This window comes from Hyla sarda, chromosome 4, assembly GCF_029499605.1.
Source record: "Hyla sarda isolate aHylSar1 chromosome 4, aHylSar1.hap1, whole genome shotgun sequence".
Classification (NCBI taxonomy): domain Eukaryota; kingdom Metazoa; phylum Chordata; class Amphibia; order Anura; family Hylidae; genus Hyla; species Hyla sarda.
Window position 1 is genome coordinate 183,200,118 of NC_079192.1, and position 19,412 is coordinate 183,219,529.

Below are 19,412 nucleotides of genomic sequence, written 5' to 3' on the forward strand. Positions count from 1 at the left end.
TAATAACCTAATTGAAAAGATTGGTTTTGGCACAAACTTTCCCCTGGAAAATATATTTTTTTAAATCAACTGATGCCAGAAAGTTAAACCGATTTGTAAATTACTTATATTTTAAAATATTAATCCTTCCAGTACTTATCAGCTGCTGTATGTTCCAGAGGAAGTAATTTTCTTTTTGAATTTTTGTCTAACCACAGTGCTCTCTGCCGACACCTCTGTCCATGTCGGGAACTGTCCAGATTACAAGCAAATCCCCATAGAAAACAGTTCCTAAAATGGACAGAGGTGTCAGCACTGTGGTCAGACAGAAAAGGAATTCAAAAATAAAAGAACTTCATGTGGAGCATATAGAAGCTGATAAGTACTGGAAGGATTAAGATTTTTAAATAGAGTAATTTACAAATCTGTTTAACTTTCTGCCACCAGTTGATTTAGAAAAAATGTTTTCCAGTGGAGCACCCCTTTTTAAGGCACAGATGCTATGTCAGAACGTTACCTGATGCAGCAGAATATGGATGGTTACATGGCCCCTTGTGTAGTACACTTTAGATGTTGTGCTAGTGTGGTATTATCTGGCAGTACAGTCCATCATTTTACTTACACAGAAAATATTTTCTATTAAATGATGTGCAGTAAAATCTATTCAGTCTAGCAAGACTATGGACACCTCTGACATAGAAAAAACATTTTTACATATTTTGGTTACCTTGAGTAAAAAAAAAAAAAAAAAAAAAAAAAAAAGGTGCAATAGGTTTCAGGCTGCATTCTTCATCCCTTCATTTATTTTAGACCCCTCATAATCAGTTAGCAGGCAGCTGTATCAGAGTTCTCATCTTTGTGTGTCCCCCCCCCCTAGTAATATATGCTGGATGTGAGTTATGTGCAACCAGAGTTCTGCAGGCTTCACCAGATCTAATTGATCAGCCCAGCCTATTCGTTGTCTGTTTTCCCTTCTAGGGCATACTTGTGGTCTACTCTCTTATGCTGACAGACACTGATGCCGACAAGTGTTAGTGATTCACCCTCTTTGTGCTAGCGTGTGTGTGCGTGTGCGTGCGTGCGTGCGTGCGCGCGCGCGTGTGTGTGTGTGTGTGCGCGCGCGTGTGTGTGTGCGTGTGTGTGTGCGTGTGTGTGCGCGTGCGTGTGTGTTTCTGCTTTTCTCTCCAATCTGCCCTTGCTGAAAACTCAAATACTTGGCTGTCTACACATTGTGACCTGTCATATACAACCTCCTGACCCTTACTGCTGCTGGAATCAGAAATGAGGCCCTATAAAACTACAAAGACTCTACAACAGCAAAATGGTAGGAAGTTCTTGAAGTCTATGTATAAAGTTTCCTAATTTTATATTTAGGAAGCAAATGAACAATAAAAAAAATCTGTGCAAACGTGTCCATAGCCTTTCATTATCAGATGGTCATAATAAAGTATAAAAAAAATAGATTTTTGTAGAGAGCATACCTTATAAAATAAGTTATTCTTTAGTAATCCCCTGTCTTCTGTCTATGGTAATTATCCTGCTTGGTGCATGGAGGGGGCATTTCCAAGCCTCAAGTGCATGGTAACGTCTAGCCAGCATCTTCAGTGTAACGCCTCCTCCCTTGTGCGGAGCCTCCTCCGATGCAGAATGGAACTCCACTCTGCAACATGATGGCTGTGACCTCGACTACTGTGCATAACTGCAGAGTGGAACTCATTCACTCAGACGAGGCCAAGCACAAGGGAGGGGGTGTTACTATGAAGATGCCAGTTGGATATCACCATGCACCCAGGGCTTAGGTATGCCTCCAATGCACCAATCAGGATAACAAGCATATCTAGAAGACCAGGGCTTACTAAAGAAAGGAGCCACAGAGCAAGGAATAGTATTATTTTCACCTGTACTACAAGTCTGTACAAATGTTAATAGATTTTCCATGCTTAGTCTTATGCTCGTGTACAATCCCAGACTTAGGGCATGCTCACACAGACAAACGCCACATGTATGAAATCTGCCTTAAAAAGCTGCTTCTTTCTCATGTATTACATTGGGGGACATTAGGCTAAAACTGACTAGCCTAATGTGGGTAGGAGAGGTATAGCCTGCCTAGGCACAGCCAACACATAATTATTAGATATTTTTTTTGCCTAACGTTGCTCCCCTTTTCCCTGTCTGTTGCTGGCTACTCCAGTCTCCGACTTTTATAAAAAAAAAATTTATACAGGAATACTCCTTTAACCAATCATCCATATTTGACAGCTGTTAAACAAATATGGTATTCCAATAAAAGGTCTGGGGGTATTAAATCGCAGCTACACAACACTTAGCTACACAAAGGATAAGGCAGGTTAAAACCCATGGCTGCCCTCATGCATTGTAGATTGTTGGTGGCTCCTATTAAAATTGGTATTACTCTGACCGACCATATGTGCATAGCCTGTTGGAGTCCAAAGTGTATTATACCTAGTCATGAATTAGTGATGTATGTTTTTTGCATGTAACCATTACAATTTACAGGGGTATTCCAGGAATAACTAATTTTCACCTATTCATTAGATCATTGGGGGTCTGGCTATGTTTGTCATTCACAGATGTCTTTCAAGTGTTGGCGTGCATGCTTGACCGTTGCTCCATTTAAAGGGGGAATGGGGCCACAGCAGTTGGACACCTACCAATCTAGCAGATATTACCTATGTAGTGGAAAGGTGATAATTTGTTATTGCCAGAGTATCCCTTTAACAAGCAAAGTATGTTTAACCTATTACATTTTAGGGACCCAACATAATTTTTATGTGTCTGTAATATGAACACATTGGTGTATCTGCATTGTCTTAAAGCAGAAAAAAGACATGTCTGAAGTGAACTATGTAATGTTTTTATAGCCATTTACTCGCTGGTCTTCTTCTCATCCATTTGTTAATCTGCTACATCCACAATCAAGGGGGCAACATATTCAGAATGTCGGATTCCAAAAGAAAAGTTAGGGGCTTGGGATTTGCTCAACACGACCTTGAGGAAAATGACAAACAAAGGGTTATGTCAAGATCAGTTCTGCAATATAAAGCTCAGCTCACCCATAGTATTTTGGTCAGTATATGTAGCCAAAACCAGGAATGGAACAAACCCGGAGAAAAAATACAATAGAATGGTTTGCACCTGGTGTTGTGGATCCACTTCATGTTTCAGTTAAAATACTGACCAAAATAGCATGTGTGAACTCAGCCCAAACAAAAATAAGCAAAAGAAGTTACATAAAATAATTTGTACAAGTCATAGTTGTTGTTAATGTCTGGGGCTTTTCACCTTTAAAGGGGTACTCCGGTGCTTAGACATCTTATCCCCTATCCAAAGGGGATAAGATGCCTGATCGTGGGAGTCCCGCCGCTGGGGACCCCTGTGATCTTGCACGCGGCACCCCGTTTGTTATCAGTCCCCGGAGCGTGTTCGCTCCGGGTCTGATTACCGGCGACTACAGCGCGGGCGGCGTGTGACGTCATGCCTCCGCCCCTCAATGCAAGTCTTTGGGAGGGGGCGTGACAGCTATCACGCCCCCTCCCATAGGCTTGCATTGAGGAGCGGAGCATGACGTCACACGCCGCCCACCCTGTAGTCGCCGGTAATCAGACCCGGAGCGAACACGCTCCGGGGACTGATAACAAACGGGGTGCCGCGTGCAAGATCATGGGGGTCCCCAGTGGCGGGACTCCCACGATCAGGCATCTTATCCCCTATCCTTTTGGATAGTGGATAAGTTGTCAGCACGGTAGTACCCCTTTAAAGGGGTACTCCGGTGCTTAGACATCTTATCCCCTATCTAAAGTATAGGGGATAAGTTGCCTGATCGTGCGAGGTCCCGCCGCTGGGGACCCCGCGATCTCTCACGCAGCACCCCACTCTCATCAGGCCCCGGAGCGAACATCGCTCCGGGTCTGATGACTGACGATCACTAGGCCGGAGTATCGTGACGTAACGGCTCCGCCCCCCATGTGACGTCACGCTCCGCCCCCTCAATGTAAGTCTATGGCAGGGGGCAAGACCGCTGTCATAGACTTGCATTGAGGGGGCGGAGCATGACATCACAGGGGGGCGGAGCCGTTCGCTCCGGGGCTCCGGGGCCTGATGAGAGCGGGGTGCTGCGTGCGAGATCCTATCCTTTAGATAGGGGATAAGTTGTCAGCACGGTAGTACCCCTTTAATCTGTTTATTCGGCTTTGGCTACTTGTTTAGCAGCTGTAAGGGTTGGTTCACACCACGATTTTGCTATACGGTTCCTGACTAAACTGTATCAAAATGTGTGTACAAATTTTTATCTGTATACGGTTGTAAACCGTATACGGTTTGAAAAATGATGTCCGGTTGCATCAGTTTTTTAAGAAAAAAAACGTATATGTTTTGAACTTTTCACTCCATTATGAATAAAGTTTCACTTGTTTGATTGAAATTCCAAGAAAAAAAAGGGGAAAGTCAAAAACCGTATGATGAAAACTGGATGGAACTGTACGCACATACGGTTCTGTACGGTTCCCATTGACTCCCATGTTAAACCATATACAATATGGTGACAACCGTATACAATATGGTGCATACAGTTTTGAATGGAAAATCTATGGGCACGGTTTTCTGTGCGGTTGCATACGTTTTTTTTTATGAAACCATATGCCAAAACTGTATAGCAAAATGTGGTGTGAACCTACCCTTAGTCTGCTGTCACATGCCAAAATGCAGATACAAAAAAAATGCATTAGTCTTTCTGAAAGCTGTAGCCCCAAATCATAAGTCATCATATTCCTTCCATTATTCTATAGCACTCTGAGTGATCTCTACCCAATTGTGAATTGCCAGTAAAAGCAATGTATCAGCATTTATTTTAGGATTTTAACAGAGTTCCCATATGTACATAGTTGGCATAGAAACCTCCTCTTGCACCATTAAAGAGAGCCTGTGGTCCATATTTAAAAAAAAAAAAAAAAAGAAGAAAAAAAGATAAAGTTTTTTAAATTAGTTTGTAGCCCCAGGCACCCTGAATCCTGCCCTTTTTTTTTATTTAGTTTCTACAACCCTCTGTTAACTTTTTAGGGCAGGGACTTTATTTAAGGGTGTGAGCCTGATTCACATTTCCTCAACATCAGGCAATATCTGGTTTCAAATATCTGATAAATTAAACGAGACCAATAGAGACTAGTTTTAATCCTTTTGTACTCAGCCACACATTTTAATAAAGAATATATTTTAATGTAGACCCATAAGAAGGATTTAGTGAACCCCCTTGGGTTCGTTTGTTGTAGTTCTGTTGACCTTCCCATGTGCCTGAGGGCGATCTATTGTGTTGTGTCTACCGGTAGATGGCACACACTCCATTCATTTCTATGGGAGTGCCGATGATGCCTAAGTGCTGTACTCTGGTCCTTTCGGCACTCCCATAGAAAATAATGGAACGCGTGCCCTTTGCAGCATGCGCTCCTCACTGAGCACCAGGGTCCCCAGCGATGGGACCCCGCGATAGCTATCCTGTATATAGGGTATAAGTACATTTTTGTCATAGTTCTCCTTTAATGGACATGTAATAGTGTAAAAAGAGCCTAAGCTGGCACTACACTGCAACCATAGCCACAACAAAGCTGCAGGGCATATTGCCTCTGCCTAGAAGGCTTTTCTGTCTTCTAGCTATTAAAGCATTACTGTCATTTGGAAAAAAAAAAACTTTTGACATGTCATTATGACTTTTGTCGTTTAACCTGCAGGAGTGCATGGCGGCGCACTTTATTGCCTGGCCAGCAACCACCTTATTCACTCCTTTTATAGTGTATGGGGAATGAGTCGGTTTGGGTGACAGCAGGAAGTGCAGAGCGCTGCAGTACCCGTCACCATATTATAACTTGAGATAGCAGCGGGTCTCGGGACTAAGACCTGGTGAGATCATAAATTTTGACATGTCTGAGCCACATGTCAAAGTTTTTCCAAACGACTTAGCATACTTATTGAAAAGAATAATTCACACACTGGATATCTTACCTTTTTAAACATTGAATATCTTACCTTTTCAGGACTGTAGGCCCCTGGTCCAGGCTTTTGTGTAGTATCTCCAGGCAGGGAGTTTCTGCCGATCATGCTGTATTGAGGGGGCTTATATTTATATGTTATTGGATCAACAACCCGGTATGTTCCAGGTCCTGGTGTCTAAAAGTAAGAAAGATCCAAAAATCAAAGTTACCAGGGGTCAACTAAGACCTGCGTACAATGTTTCAATAAGATGAAAACTCACTCTTTGTAGATCTTCATGGAAGCTTCCAATTTTACTCCTTCCAGTCATTGAGTAGTTTGGTGCTGATGACTTGTTCACAATTTTTGGTCCTAGCACTGATGGAAGCATGTATGATGCTGGCCCTGCGGAGATGCAACAGGTCACCTGTGCTGATCTAGAATTACTGTATATACTGTAGGGGATCAAACATTTATAGACAGGTGGCCAAGATTTTACAGCTACTGCAATAAGGTCACACAAAGTGATTTGAATATTATAATAGAGGTGCCGTAGGCTAAGGATATGGATTATTAATAATTAATAGGAAATTAATAGTGCTCTTTTTGAAATATTTTTATTCTCTTTACACATCCATAGTTGAAATCTTCACCTAAAACTGAGCCTGGAGATTTTTAAACTACCCAGAATTTACAATTCTCTTATTCTATGTAGACAATAAAAGTAAACACATTTTAAAGACAGAGAGGGAGATTTATCAAAACCTGTGCAGAGGAAAAGTTGCCCATAGCAACCAATCAGATCGCTTCTTTCATTTTTAACAAGGCCTCTTCAAAATGAAAGAATTGATCTGATTGGTTGCTATGGGTAACTGGGCAACTTTTTCTCTGCACAGGTTTTGATAAATCTCCCCCAGAATGTCAAATGGAAAAAAAAGACCAGCACACCCCGCCCTGGACAGATGGAGCATGGATCCAAGTGCAGGATAACACCGGTAAGCAAATGGAACAAAGGATAGAAGAATCCAGCTCTTGTGCAAATAAAATCCAAATTGATTCCAACACAGGAACACAGAGTTATACGTTTCAATCGCAAGAAGCGCTCTTAGTCATACAACAAATGAGGAAAAGAAATGGATATTTATAGGTGGAGCAATCACACCGGAACACGTCATGTAATCCGATGGTATTAACTCCTTCCACGCTTCATAGTCAATCAACATAAAATACATAGAAAGTGATAAACTTTATTAATAAAGATAGTGTATATATATATATATATATATATATATATATATATAAATGTAATCTATATGAAGATAAATAAGAGCCAGTAAAAAGACTGAGGCTGTCATAGTAGTCAATTGAAAGAGTGCATACATAAACAAATAAATAAATAAATGAATGGATATTAAATGGAGAAGAGAAAAATAAGGAAATAATAATAATATGCCACAAACAGAAGCCAAAACACTAATGGAACCAGTGGGAATGATACACGTCGAAGGTAGAAAAAAAATCTTGATTTTGACACTTTCAACCCGTGCACCATTGGGCATGAACAAACGTCGGGATGTTGTTTTACATTATTAATATATCTGAGTATGTTTATATTTAATTTTGATAGCAATTATAAATAAGTAATTTTTCTACCTTCGACGTGTATCATTCCCACTGGTGCCGTTAGTGTTTTGGCTTCTGTTTGTGGCATATTATTATTATTTCATTAATTTTCTCTTCTCCATTTGATATTCATTTATGTATTTATTTGTTTATGTATGCACTCTTTCAATTGACTCCTATGACAGCCTCAGTCTTTTTACTGGCTCTTATTTATCTTCATATTGATAAAAAAAATTATCTAATATTATATTTATTAATAGAGGTTATCACTTTCTATGTAGATTGACTATGAAGCTTGGAAGGAGTTAATACCATCGGACCACATGACATGTGTTCCGGTTTGATTGCTCCACCTTTAAATATCCATGTATTTTCCTCATTTGTTGTATGATTAAGAGAGCTTTTTGCGCTTGAAACGCGTAACTCTGTGTTCCTGTTTTGCCGTGTTGGAATAAAATTGGAATTTATTTGCACAATAGCTGGATTCTACTATCCTTTGTTCCAGAATGTCAAATGGTTTCAAATGGTATAACTATTCACAGATCTATGTAGCGGTTAATAGCACCTTTACAGTCATATGTTTAGAACTTAAGAGTCAAAAATGTTTCTTTTATACATGCAAGCAGCAAGTGTCCACAAGCCAGGCTGATTTCTTCAAGTATTCCCAAGGTGGAACCAATCACCAAGTGTCCACAGGGTGGGGATGATCATTTCAAGTGCCAGCATTTAAGATTCACTTCACTGCATATGCTATTGCTAATCTGTCACTACTCTGCTGTGCTGTAAATGATAATCTTGTTATAGCATTATGAAAAGGGCTTCTGTATGACACCCTTTATCGGATGAACTAATGGCCCTTGTTCTACTCAGTGCCAGTCAATCACAGCTTAGTCACTTCAAAGGTACATAATTGCCCCTTCTAGTTTAGCAAAATAAGGATATCTGTAAACTAACCCCTTAGGCTAGGTTCAGACTACGGAATCCCTGGGCAGAAAATTTCCGCCCGGAGATTCCGAGTGCGGCCAGTGCTGATTGAATCAGTCGGCGCTAGGATCGCGCGGACACTGCAGTCTCCAATAGACAGCAATGTGTTCCGCGCGGATTTCCGCCTGAAGAAAGAGCAACGCCATTCTTCAGGCGGAAATTTACAAGCCGATTTTCCGTTCACAAATTCCGAAGTGTGAATTTGTGAACGGAAACCCATTCACTACACTATACATTTTAGCAAGCGGAATTTCCGCCTGCAATTTCAAAGTGGAATTGCAGGCGGGAATTCCGTAGTCTGAACCTAGCCTTCGTTTTTCAGTTTTTGCACTTTGGTTTTTTTCCTCCTTACATTTTAAAAATCATAACCCTTTCAATTTTGCACCTAAAAATCCATATGATGTTTTTTTTTTTTTTTTTTGCGCCACCAATTCTACTTTGTAATGACATCAGTCATTTTACCTAAAAATCGACGGCGAAGTGGAAAAAAAATCACTGTGTGACAAAATTGAAGAAAAAACACAATTTTGTAACTTTTGGGGGCTTCCGTTTCTACGTAGTACATTTTTCGGTAAAAATGACACCTTATCTTTATTCTGTAGGTCCATATGATTAAAATGATATCCTACTAAGGTTTGATTTTGTCGTACTTCTGGAAAAAATCATAACTACATGCACGAAAATATGTTTAAAATTGTCATCTTCTGACCCCTATAACTTTTTTATTTTTCTACGAACAGGGCAGTATGAGGACTCATTTTTTGCAAGTTTTGTACCATTTTTGTTTTGATCAGAATTTTTGATCGCTTTTTATTAATTTTTTTATGGTATAAAAAGTGACCAAAATATGTTATTTTGGACTGTTAAATTAACAATATATTTTTATGGTTTGGACATTTACGCATGCGGCAATACCACATATGTTTGTTTTTAGTTTTATCTACACACTTTTTTTTTTTAATGAAATTTTTTTTATTAGGGAAAGGGTTAAATCACATTTATTAACAATTTTTTTTTACTGATTTTACTTTTTTATACTGATTGCAGGCACTTGAATGCATTGATCATTGTTTTCTGCACTTGATTGCTCAAGCCTGGATTTCAGGCTTGGAGCAATCAAACACCAATCGGACAGCCGGGAAGAAGGTAAGACACTTCCCGCTGTCCTCTCAGCTGTTCGGGATGTCGCGATTTCACTTCAGTGGTCCTGACCAGCTCCACTGAGCTAACCGGCAGTGTATTCTCCCATTTTAGATGCCGCAATCAACTTTGATCGTGGCATCTTAAAGGTTAATACCAGACATTAGCCCGATTTGGCGATGTCCGGTATTAGCCGCGGGTCCTGGTTGCTGATGAGATATGAAGCGCGCTCCGCTTCTGAGCGTGCTTCACAGATCGGGAGCCGGCCACGGACATAAATATACGTCTGTGGTCATTAAGGGGTTACTGATGTAATGGGCTGTCACTTGTTTAATGTTATGATAGTGTCTGCTCCTTGACAAGTGAACTCAGCCTCTTCTTATTTCTTAGCCTTAAAGGATGCTAGGAATGTCACGTCATCCTGTTTTTTTTTTTTTTTATGGAACGCTATTTTCACATATTATTTAGAGATAACAACTATATACTAGGTCTTATAGAGGCATCTAAGGTGAAATGTATGGAACAGATAAGAGACTTGTGCACTAGGAAGGTGTATTAGATCTCAAGAATGCTGCTTTAGCTTAGCTTCAGATTTCAGATAAGATTGTTTTGTTTTTCGTCCTTAATATAATCTTCGATTGTAAACAATTTCCTTTATGAATGTAATGGGAATTATTAAGACCACTGTGTGCTGTGTTATTACCTGGAGTTTGATCGTTGCTGAACGTCTTTGTTCTTGCTCCTAAGGAATAAATTGGAGCTGACCGATAGGCAGACTTGCCAGCACGCTCAGGAGAATAGCTCCCTATTTAAAGACACATACATACATGTTAAAGATGGTAACTGAGAAGCCTTTACATTGCACTGTGCATTCTATTATTACATTGCTAATGTCACCTCTTTTACATATACATAGTAATGCCACCACAATATTCTTCAGATGATTTGCATCATCGGGATCCAATTGTCCAGTAACTTAAACAGAACCTATCACTACTTTTATGCATCCTGAATGACAGATCTCTCGATTCAGGGCCAGGGACCGCCCCGATGACTCTCTGCCCAGTTCACAGGCCTAATTTACACTAATGATAGCTCTGAAATGGTGCAGCTGTCCAGTCAATCATGCACCACTGTAGTAAGGGAGCCTGCCAGTCATATGTTTCCTAAACCACGACAACACCAAAGTACACGAGTAGATTTCGTTTTGGAGGTTGTATAGATTTTGCATCAAGAGCAGCAGTATACACCATTTTTTGGAGGCACACACTGTCATATTGTACGAATTAAATAGTTTTGCTTATTTTCAGAAAATGTGGCAATGTGCCCCTAAATCAGAAATCATCCAGCATGCTGGAGGGACACTGCATTCTGTATCAAAGAACTTGCATCTGCAAAACAAGGGATGCAATGTGGCTGTGACACAGTTACATTGTATGGTACTTCAGATAGGACACATAAAATCATGGATACAAAGAAACAAAAGTTCATAAAAAAACATAGATACATGACCTGAGGATATATTCGCATGCATGAGATTTGTTGCAACTTTTCAGTGACAGAAAATCATTTATCTGAATGGGGTTGTTTTAGAGACAGGCTCTAGATTTACTACAATAACCATTTAAAATCTTCAGTCGAAATAAATAAGAAATGATCCTTGGATATTTATTTCTATTGAACATTTTTGGCAGTCATTTTTATTTCACCTGTTGTGACAAAACACATGCGAGTTCTCTACCATCCATTATTGTTTTTCATAAACATTTAAAGTCTTCACCTGGTCCTGGAGTCCTGAATGTATTCAGGTCCCTTGGTCTGCTATAGAGCGAATAAGCAGGTGTTCCATCTTTTCCCCTCATGGTGATGTTAGCTGGCACCAAATACCCTGGTCCTGGAGAGCAGTCATCCACAAACTTGAATCTGCGACTACCGAAGCTGAATGCGGGGGCTCGATATTTACTTGGATCATGTTGTACATAACCTGTGGAGTAAAAATAAGGAACATCATTACGTACTGGAAGAAAAAGAGAGAACAAAACTGTTGATGGAATCCACACTACTACAAACAAAGCAGCAACATCTTCAAGATCAGGGATGAACAATGTATTTTTAAACTTGTTCTATGTCTGGGAATCTATGTTCTACCACATTATTTTAATACAGATTGTAATATAGAAACATAGAATGTGTCGGCAGATAAGAACCATTTGGCCCATCTAGTCTGCCCAATAATCTGAATCCTATGAATAGTCCCTGGCCCTATCTTATATGAAGGATTGCCTTATGCTTATCCCATGCATGTTTAAACTCCTTCACTGTATTTACAGCGACCATCTCTTCATGAAGGCTATTCCATGCATCCACTACTCTCTCAATAAAGTAATACTTCCTGATATTACTTTTAAACCTTTGCCCCTCTAATTTAAAACTATGTCCTCTTGTGGTAGTTTTTCTTCTTTTAAATATGCTCTCCTCCTTTACCGTGTTCATTCCCTTTATGTATTTAAAAGTCTCTATCATATCCCCTCTGTCTCTTCTTTCTTCCAAGCTATACATGTTAAGGTCCTTTAACCTTTCCTGTTACGTTTTATCCTGCAATCCATGTACTAGTTTAGTAGCTCTTCTCTGAACTCTCTCTAGAGTATCTATATCCTTCTGGAGATACGGCCTCCAGTACTGAGCACAATACTCCAAGTGAGGCCTCACCAGTGTTCTGTACAGCGGTATGAGCACTTCTCTCTTTCTACGGCTTATACCTCTTTCTATACATCCAGCTGGAGGCAGGTTGTGGGTATCCCTGGTGGGGGATGGTCCCAAGTCCGACCTGCGGTTTGGCGCTTCACCGGGGGCTAATAAGCAGTTCTCGCAGACAGTATGTTGTGATAACATTTTATTTACCGAAGTAAAGATTATACAATGGTAATAGCAGTTACACAGATAGCTGGGTGCTCAGGACAACGTGTTTCAAGAGGGGATTCCTCTCTTCGTCAGGTCCGCTATCTTATTCTGAAGTGTGGGTATGTAAACAGTGGAGGAAACTTCAATATTTTCAAATTTTGGCGGGTTTCTGAGGTCATTGGGGGGCTGATGTGTGAAGTCAGCCTCCGTGGCCATGAGGAGGAGTTTGCTGTAATTGCTTTGTATTGTACCTATAACATTATCAAAAACTGCCCATAGAAACCAATGGGCCTTTGTGGTCTATGGCTTAGTTGGTTAGTTGTGTCTGTAAGCTAAGCAACTGTGTGCTTGGCCAGGCTTTGGATGGGAGACAGAGAGTGTACAGTGTGAGTATAACTTTAACTGTTGGTGGAGGCAAAGGTCAATAGCTTAAGTGGAAAATGGCTTGGGAAAGCTATTAATGTAGTTTGTGGTTATACTGATTAAGTTTGTGGTTACATAGAACCTTGGCTTAATCGTTATTGACTGTGAGGGTGAACTTGTGGGGTTGTAATAGCTTGAAACAGCCAGTAGATGTCAGTATTGTATAGGACTACATGCTTGTGTGTTAGCAGATTAGCTGAAAAAAGTTGTGTAATGGATGTGGAATAATGGTTTTGATGCAATTGTTTTTAATATATATGGCAACTTCTTAAGTTATTTGTGACAACTTCTTTTGTGTTATATATGACAACTTTTTGAGAATAGACTAATGCTGAGTTAGGAGGGATTTGCACTTGTATGGGAGGCTACATTATGAGTTCAGTGGCATCATTTAGGCCTTGGGGTTGGAGCATCCCAAGGCGGTAAGTCCAGTGCATCTAGCATTTTTTCAGAGTTGTAAACCTTTCGTTTCTGTGTGCTGGGATGTGGTCTATGGGGCATATGGTAATAGGATTGGTTACGTCTGGGTGTTTTTCAGAGCAGTGTCTTGATAGACTATGAAGGAGGGATTTTCGTTTGATGTTGTTTTCGGAGGTGTAGTTCTTGGGTGGATCTTCCAATGTATTGTTGGTTGCAGATGCAGGTGATTAGGTAGATGACAAAGCTTGATTTGCAGTTTAAGGGAAATTTGATATTGAATGTTTCTTTGGTTATTTGTTTAGAGAAGGTTTTTTGGTTGTGTTTTATGGTGGTATAGGCCCAGGCATCTTTTTGTTCCACATCTGGATGCTCCTTTTGGTTTCTTACTTGTGGTTGTGTGTCTACCATTTGTATGGTGCCTTAGTCTGGGGGGAGGGGCGGCTAGTATATTATTTAATGTGGGTGCTCATCTGAAAGTAATGCCTGGTTTCACAGGGAGTGCTTGTTTTAGTATTGGGTCGGTTTGGAGTATGTGCCAGTGTTTTTGAAGGACAGAGCGGATTGAGTTGTGGGAGGAATTGTAGGTGGTGATGAAGTTGAGTTTTCTTGTTTTTTTGTCCGAGCTTTCAGGATTTTCAGAAAAGAAGAGGAAAACAAAAGGAAGAAAGAAAGAACGGAACAGAACATATAACACCAGACAGCAAAAAACGAAAAGGCAACACCAGACAAAGAAAAAGAAACACTAGTTAAAATTTTCAATCTGTCCACTCACCAACTAAACCCAAACGAAATCTCACTCTTAAGAAAAGGACTTTCATTCTTCCCGTCAAACAAACCAGATGACTTCAATTTATTCCTTGACCTACATCATTTCACCAGAAAACTCACACTACAAAGAAATTTCCTTATGCCCAGCCAAACAACAACTGACAACCCGACACCTTAGGAAACTGAACAACCAGAAGGCAAACACCCCGAGATAAAAAAAAAAATAATCTTTCTATCCCACCCACAGCCAAGGCCACCTCATCAAAACCTTCCACAACTTAGTAGCTCACAATCTAAAACATATACCCGCTACCACCAAAAACCATGGAAACGGATCACTAACAAAATCTGAAAAACAAGCCCTCAAAGATCTCAAAGACAACAGGGAAATAGTCATCAGACCGGCTGACATAGGGGGAGGGCTTGTGATACAAAACTATGAAGACTACCACAATGAAGCCCTGAAAATCCTCAAAAATGAAGATTACTACAGAAAACTCAACTACAATCCATACCCCAAACTCAAAGAAACAATAAAAAATCTACTGGACTGTGCATCTACAGAAAACATTATCAACAAAAATGAGAAGAAATTCCTATACATAGAAAATCCCGCAACACCCTTCTACTACCACCTACCCAAAATCCACAAAAACCAGGAAAATCCCCCCCGGCAGACCGATCATATCCGGAATTAACAGCCATACCTCTCAAATCTCTCAATATCTAGACCTCCTTCTGCAAGACTATGTCCAAACCCTCCCCAGCTATCTCAAAAGCTCAGATGACTTAAATCAAATTACTCCGTCACATACCATAGCAAGAAAACCTTACGTTAATCACCATGGTGACGAAGCTTTGCATTCAAATATAAAGCATGACATAGGCCTAAACTGCATTAAACTCACCTTGGAAGAAGATCCCACCATCCCACCAAAAAATAAATTTTCTACTGGATTGCCTTTAAAATGATACTCAATCATAACTACTTCACATACGATGGTGCCATCAGACCATCAGGCACGGGGCACCTCTATGGAAACAAGGGTGGCACTGACATAAGCAAATCTGGTAATGGGCATCTTCGAAAAAACATACATCACCTCGCAACCGCTCTTTCAACATGTTTCACTTTACTGCCATAGATGATCTGTTTCTACTTTGGAAAGGACCACCATACCTAATCAATGAATTCATTACAACATTCAGCAATAACAACTGGGGAATCGCACTCACCTCCAACACATCCAACAATAAAATAGATTTTCTGGACATCGAGATTTATCACAAAAATAACAACATTTCAAAAAAGTTGATTCCAATAGCTACCTGTCATTTAACAGTGGACACTATAAAAAAATGGAAAACAAACATACCCTTCAGTCAGTACAAACGAATCCGAAAAAATTGCACATTCGACAACACCTTCCGCATCCAAGCAAAAGCCCTCCAAAACAGATTCCTAGCCAAAGCTTATCCCAAAAGCATTTTAAATGATGCCTACAACAAAACAAAAGCACTGACACAAGACGACTGTTTAAATCCCCAAACAAAAATGAAAATTCTGAAAACTCGGACAAAAACTCAACAAAAACTCAACTTCATCACCACCTACAATTCCTCCCACAACTCAATCCGCTCTGTCCTTCAAAAACACTGGCACATACTCCAAACCGACCCAGTACTAAAACAAGCACTCCCCATCAAACCAGGCATCACTTTCAGGCGAGCACCCTCATTAAAAAACATACTAGCCCCCAGCAGGCTAAGACGCCATACAAATGGTCAACACACAACCACAAATAAGAAACCAAAAGGAGCATCCAGATGTGGAGCAAAAAGATGCCTGTGCTATACCACCATAAACCACAACCAAAAAACCTTCTCTAACCAAATAAACATTCAATATCAAATTTCCCTTAAACTGCAAATAACGCTTTGTTATCTACCTAATCACCTCCATCTGCAACCAACAATACATCGGAAGAACCACCCAAGAACTACGCCTCTGACTCAACCAGCATCGAAATAACATCAAACGAAAATCCCTCCTTCATAGTCTATCAAGACACTGCTCTGAAAAAAAAACTGACGTAACCAATCCTATTACCATATGCCCCATAGACCACATCCCAGCACATAGAAATGAAAGGTTTACAGCTCTGAAAAAATGCAAGATGTACTGGATTTACCATCTTGAGACGCTCCCACCCCAAGGCCTAAATGATGCCACTGGACTCATAATGTAGCCTCCCATATAAGTGCAAATCCCTACTAACTCAGCATTGGTCTATACTCTAACCCCCCACCCCCGTTGTCCTGAGAACCCAGATATCTGTGTAACTAATACCATTGTATAATTTTTCCTTTGGTTAATAAAAAGTTATCACAGCATACTGTCTGCGAGAACTGCTTACTACGCCCCAGTGAAGCGCCGAACCGCAAGTCGGACTTGAGACCATCACCCGCCAGGGATACCCGTAACTTGCCTCCAGCTGCTATCCTGACCGCTGCCAGCGGTACTGACGATCGGCGGCTCCCGGACCCTGACACAACCCACACAAAGCAAATCCCAGTGTTGTGCCTGCAAGTAGCACAACTGGAAAAGGTGAGCGTCTTTTTTCTTTTCTTTGACACACACGCACCCCTAAAAAAGGTAAACGGCACTATCGGAGCACCATCTCTGTCTTTCTCTTTTTTTTACACCCTCCTCCCTATACATCCAAGCATTCTGCTAGCATTTCCTGCTGCTCTATTACATTGTCTTCCTACCTTTAAGTCTTCTGAAATAATTACTCTTAAATCTTTTTCCTCTGATACTGAGGTCAAGACTGTGTCAAATATTCTATATTCTGCCCGAGGGTTTTTACGCCCCAGGTGCATTATCTTGACTACAACCCTCTGTTGTCTATCACTCAGCCACTGCCTAATCCACTCAACAATATGGGAGTCCAAGCTCAATGACTGTAGTTTATTGATAAGTCTTCTATGTAGGACAGTGTCAAAAGCCTTACTAAAATCTAGATATGCGATGTCTACTGCCCCTCCACCATCTATTATTTTAGTCACCCAGTCAAAAAATCTATCAGATTTGTTTGACATGATCTCCCTGAAGTAAATCCATGTTGTTTTTCATCTTGCAATCCATGGGATTTTAGATGTTCCACAATCCTATCCTTTAGTAGGGTTTCCATTAATTTCCCCACTATTGATGTCAGACTTACTGGCCTATAGTTGTTGGATTCCTCCCTACTGCCTTTTTTGTGAATGGGCACGACATTTGCTATTTTCCAATCTTCCGGGACGACTTCTGTTACCAGTGATTGGTTAAATAGACCTGTTAACGGTTTTGCTAGCTCACCACTAAGCTCTTTAATAATTTTGGGTGCATCCCATCAGACCCCTGTGACTTATTTGTCTTCACAGCAAACTTAGAACCTCTTTCTCTGTAAAGGCACATGCATCAAACGATTCATTAGTCTTCCTCCCTAATGAAGGTCCTTTTTCTTCTGTAAAAACTGAACAGACGTATTCATTAAAGCAGTTGGCTAGCCCTTTATTCTCTTCTACATACCTTCCTTCCTTTGTTTTTAATTTCAATATTCCTTGTTTTAACCCCTTAAGGACCAAGGACGTATCGGTACATACTGAGTCCTCTCCCTTACTATAACGAAGGGGCCACAGATTGGGGGGTCCTTTTACCTCCCTCCTTGTGTCTGATCGCCGAATGACTGCTCAGTGACTGAAATCCAGACATGAGCAGTCAAGCGGCAGAATCATTGATGTATGTTATCCTATGGGATAATAAAGATCAATGTAAAAGATCAGTGTGTGCAGTGTTATAGCCCCCTATGGGAGCTATAACATTGCAAAAGAAAAGTGGAAAAAAGTTCATAAAGATTATTTAACCCATTCCCTAATAAAAGTTTGAATCACCCCCCTTTTCCCATGAAAAAAAGTGTAAATAAAAATAAACATATGTGATATATAAGTATCATTTTAATCATATTGACCTACAGAATAAAGATAAGGTGTCATTTTTACCAAAAAAATGTACTGCGTAGAAACGGAAGCCCCCAAAAGTTACAAAATGGCGTCTTTTCTTCAATTTTGTCGCTCAATTCTTTTTTTTTCCGTTTCTCCGTAGATTTTTGGGTAAAATGACTGATGCCATTACAAAGTAGAATTGGTGGTGCAAAAAATAAGCCATCATATGGATTTTTAGGTGCAAAATTGAAAGGGTTATGATTTTTAAAAGGTAGGGAGAAAAAACGAAAGATGAAAAACGCTCGGTCCTTAAGGGGTTAATTTCCTGAAAAACCGCTTGGTCCTTAAGGGGTTAATTTCCTTTTTTCATATAAATATATCTGAAGAATGTCTTATCCCCTTTTTTCACAGACTGAGCTAGTTTTTCTTCTGCCTGCACTTTAGAAGTTCTTATAACTTGCTTGGCCTCTTTCTGCCAAGTCTTGTAGATTTCCCTATCTTCATTGCTCTGGGTTGTTTTATAATTACTAAATGCTAGCTTTTAGTTTTTTATGATTTTGGCCACTTCTGCTGAGTACCACAGTGGTCTCTTCCTTTTTCTGCTTTTACTGACAAGTCTAATGCAATTTTCTGTTGCCTGCAATAATGTGTCTTTTAGTAGTCCCATTTCTCCTGGACGCCATGTAATCCGTTCCAGTCTGATATGTTTTATGATATGCTACACTTAATAATCTTTAGTATATGTTAAACGTCCTTATTCTAGATTGATATTTGGCACTGTATGTATCAATACATTATCTTAACAGATGATAATAAATAGGGAATGTACATCCACTGACAATCATGAAGCCGAGGGAGTACACGACATAGAAGCAGCTCATGTGGCTGCTGCTAGCTGGTCCCATCTATGCACCCTCTAGATCAGTGGTCTTCAACCTGCGGACCTCCAGATGTTGCAAAACTACAACTCCCAGCATGCTGGGAGTTGTAGTTTTTCAACATCTGGAGGTCCGCAGGTTGAAGACCACTGCTCTAGATATTACTCTACACCGGACTCTCCTTCTTTACATACACTGCAACATTAGCTTATATCAAGATTAAATACAGCAGCGCCAGAAAATGATCATCTTCCCACTTAGGGTAGCCACATGCTGTGGAAATGTTGCAGATTATGCCAAATATGTCATCTATGACACTACCCTTAAGCT

At 40.2% G+C, this 19,412-nt stretch overlaps 1 protein-coding gene across 3 annotated transcripts in view; it reads right to left on the reverse strand.

Annotated features, from left to right (window-relative positions):
* Positions 1 to 1,144: 1,144 nt before the first annotated feature.
* CIMAP1B (ciliary microtubule associated protein 1B) overlaps positions 1,145 to 19,412 on the reverse strand; it is a 28,676-nt gene continuing 10,408 nt past the window's right edge. For all 3 annotated transcript variants that reach the window (XM_056573024.1, XM_056573026.1, XM_056573025.1), the window contains exons 3-7: positions 11,486 to 11,689; positions 10,409 to 10,510; positions 6,242 to 6,363; positions 6,016 to 6,156; positions 1,145 to 2,988 (exon numbers count right to left, since the gene is read on the reverse strand). In XM_056573024.1, coding sequence (XP_056428999.1) covers positions 2,896 to 2,988; positions 6,016 to 6,156; positions 6,242 to 6,363; positions 10,409 to 10,510; positions 11,486 to 11,689 — 662 coding nt within the window. In that variant the 3' untranslated portion in view covers positions 1,145 to 2,895. The remainder of the gene's footprint in view (positions 2,989 to 6,015; positions 6,157 to 6,241; positions 6,364 to 10,408; positions 10,511 to 11,485; positions 11,690 to 19,412) is intronic.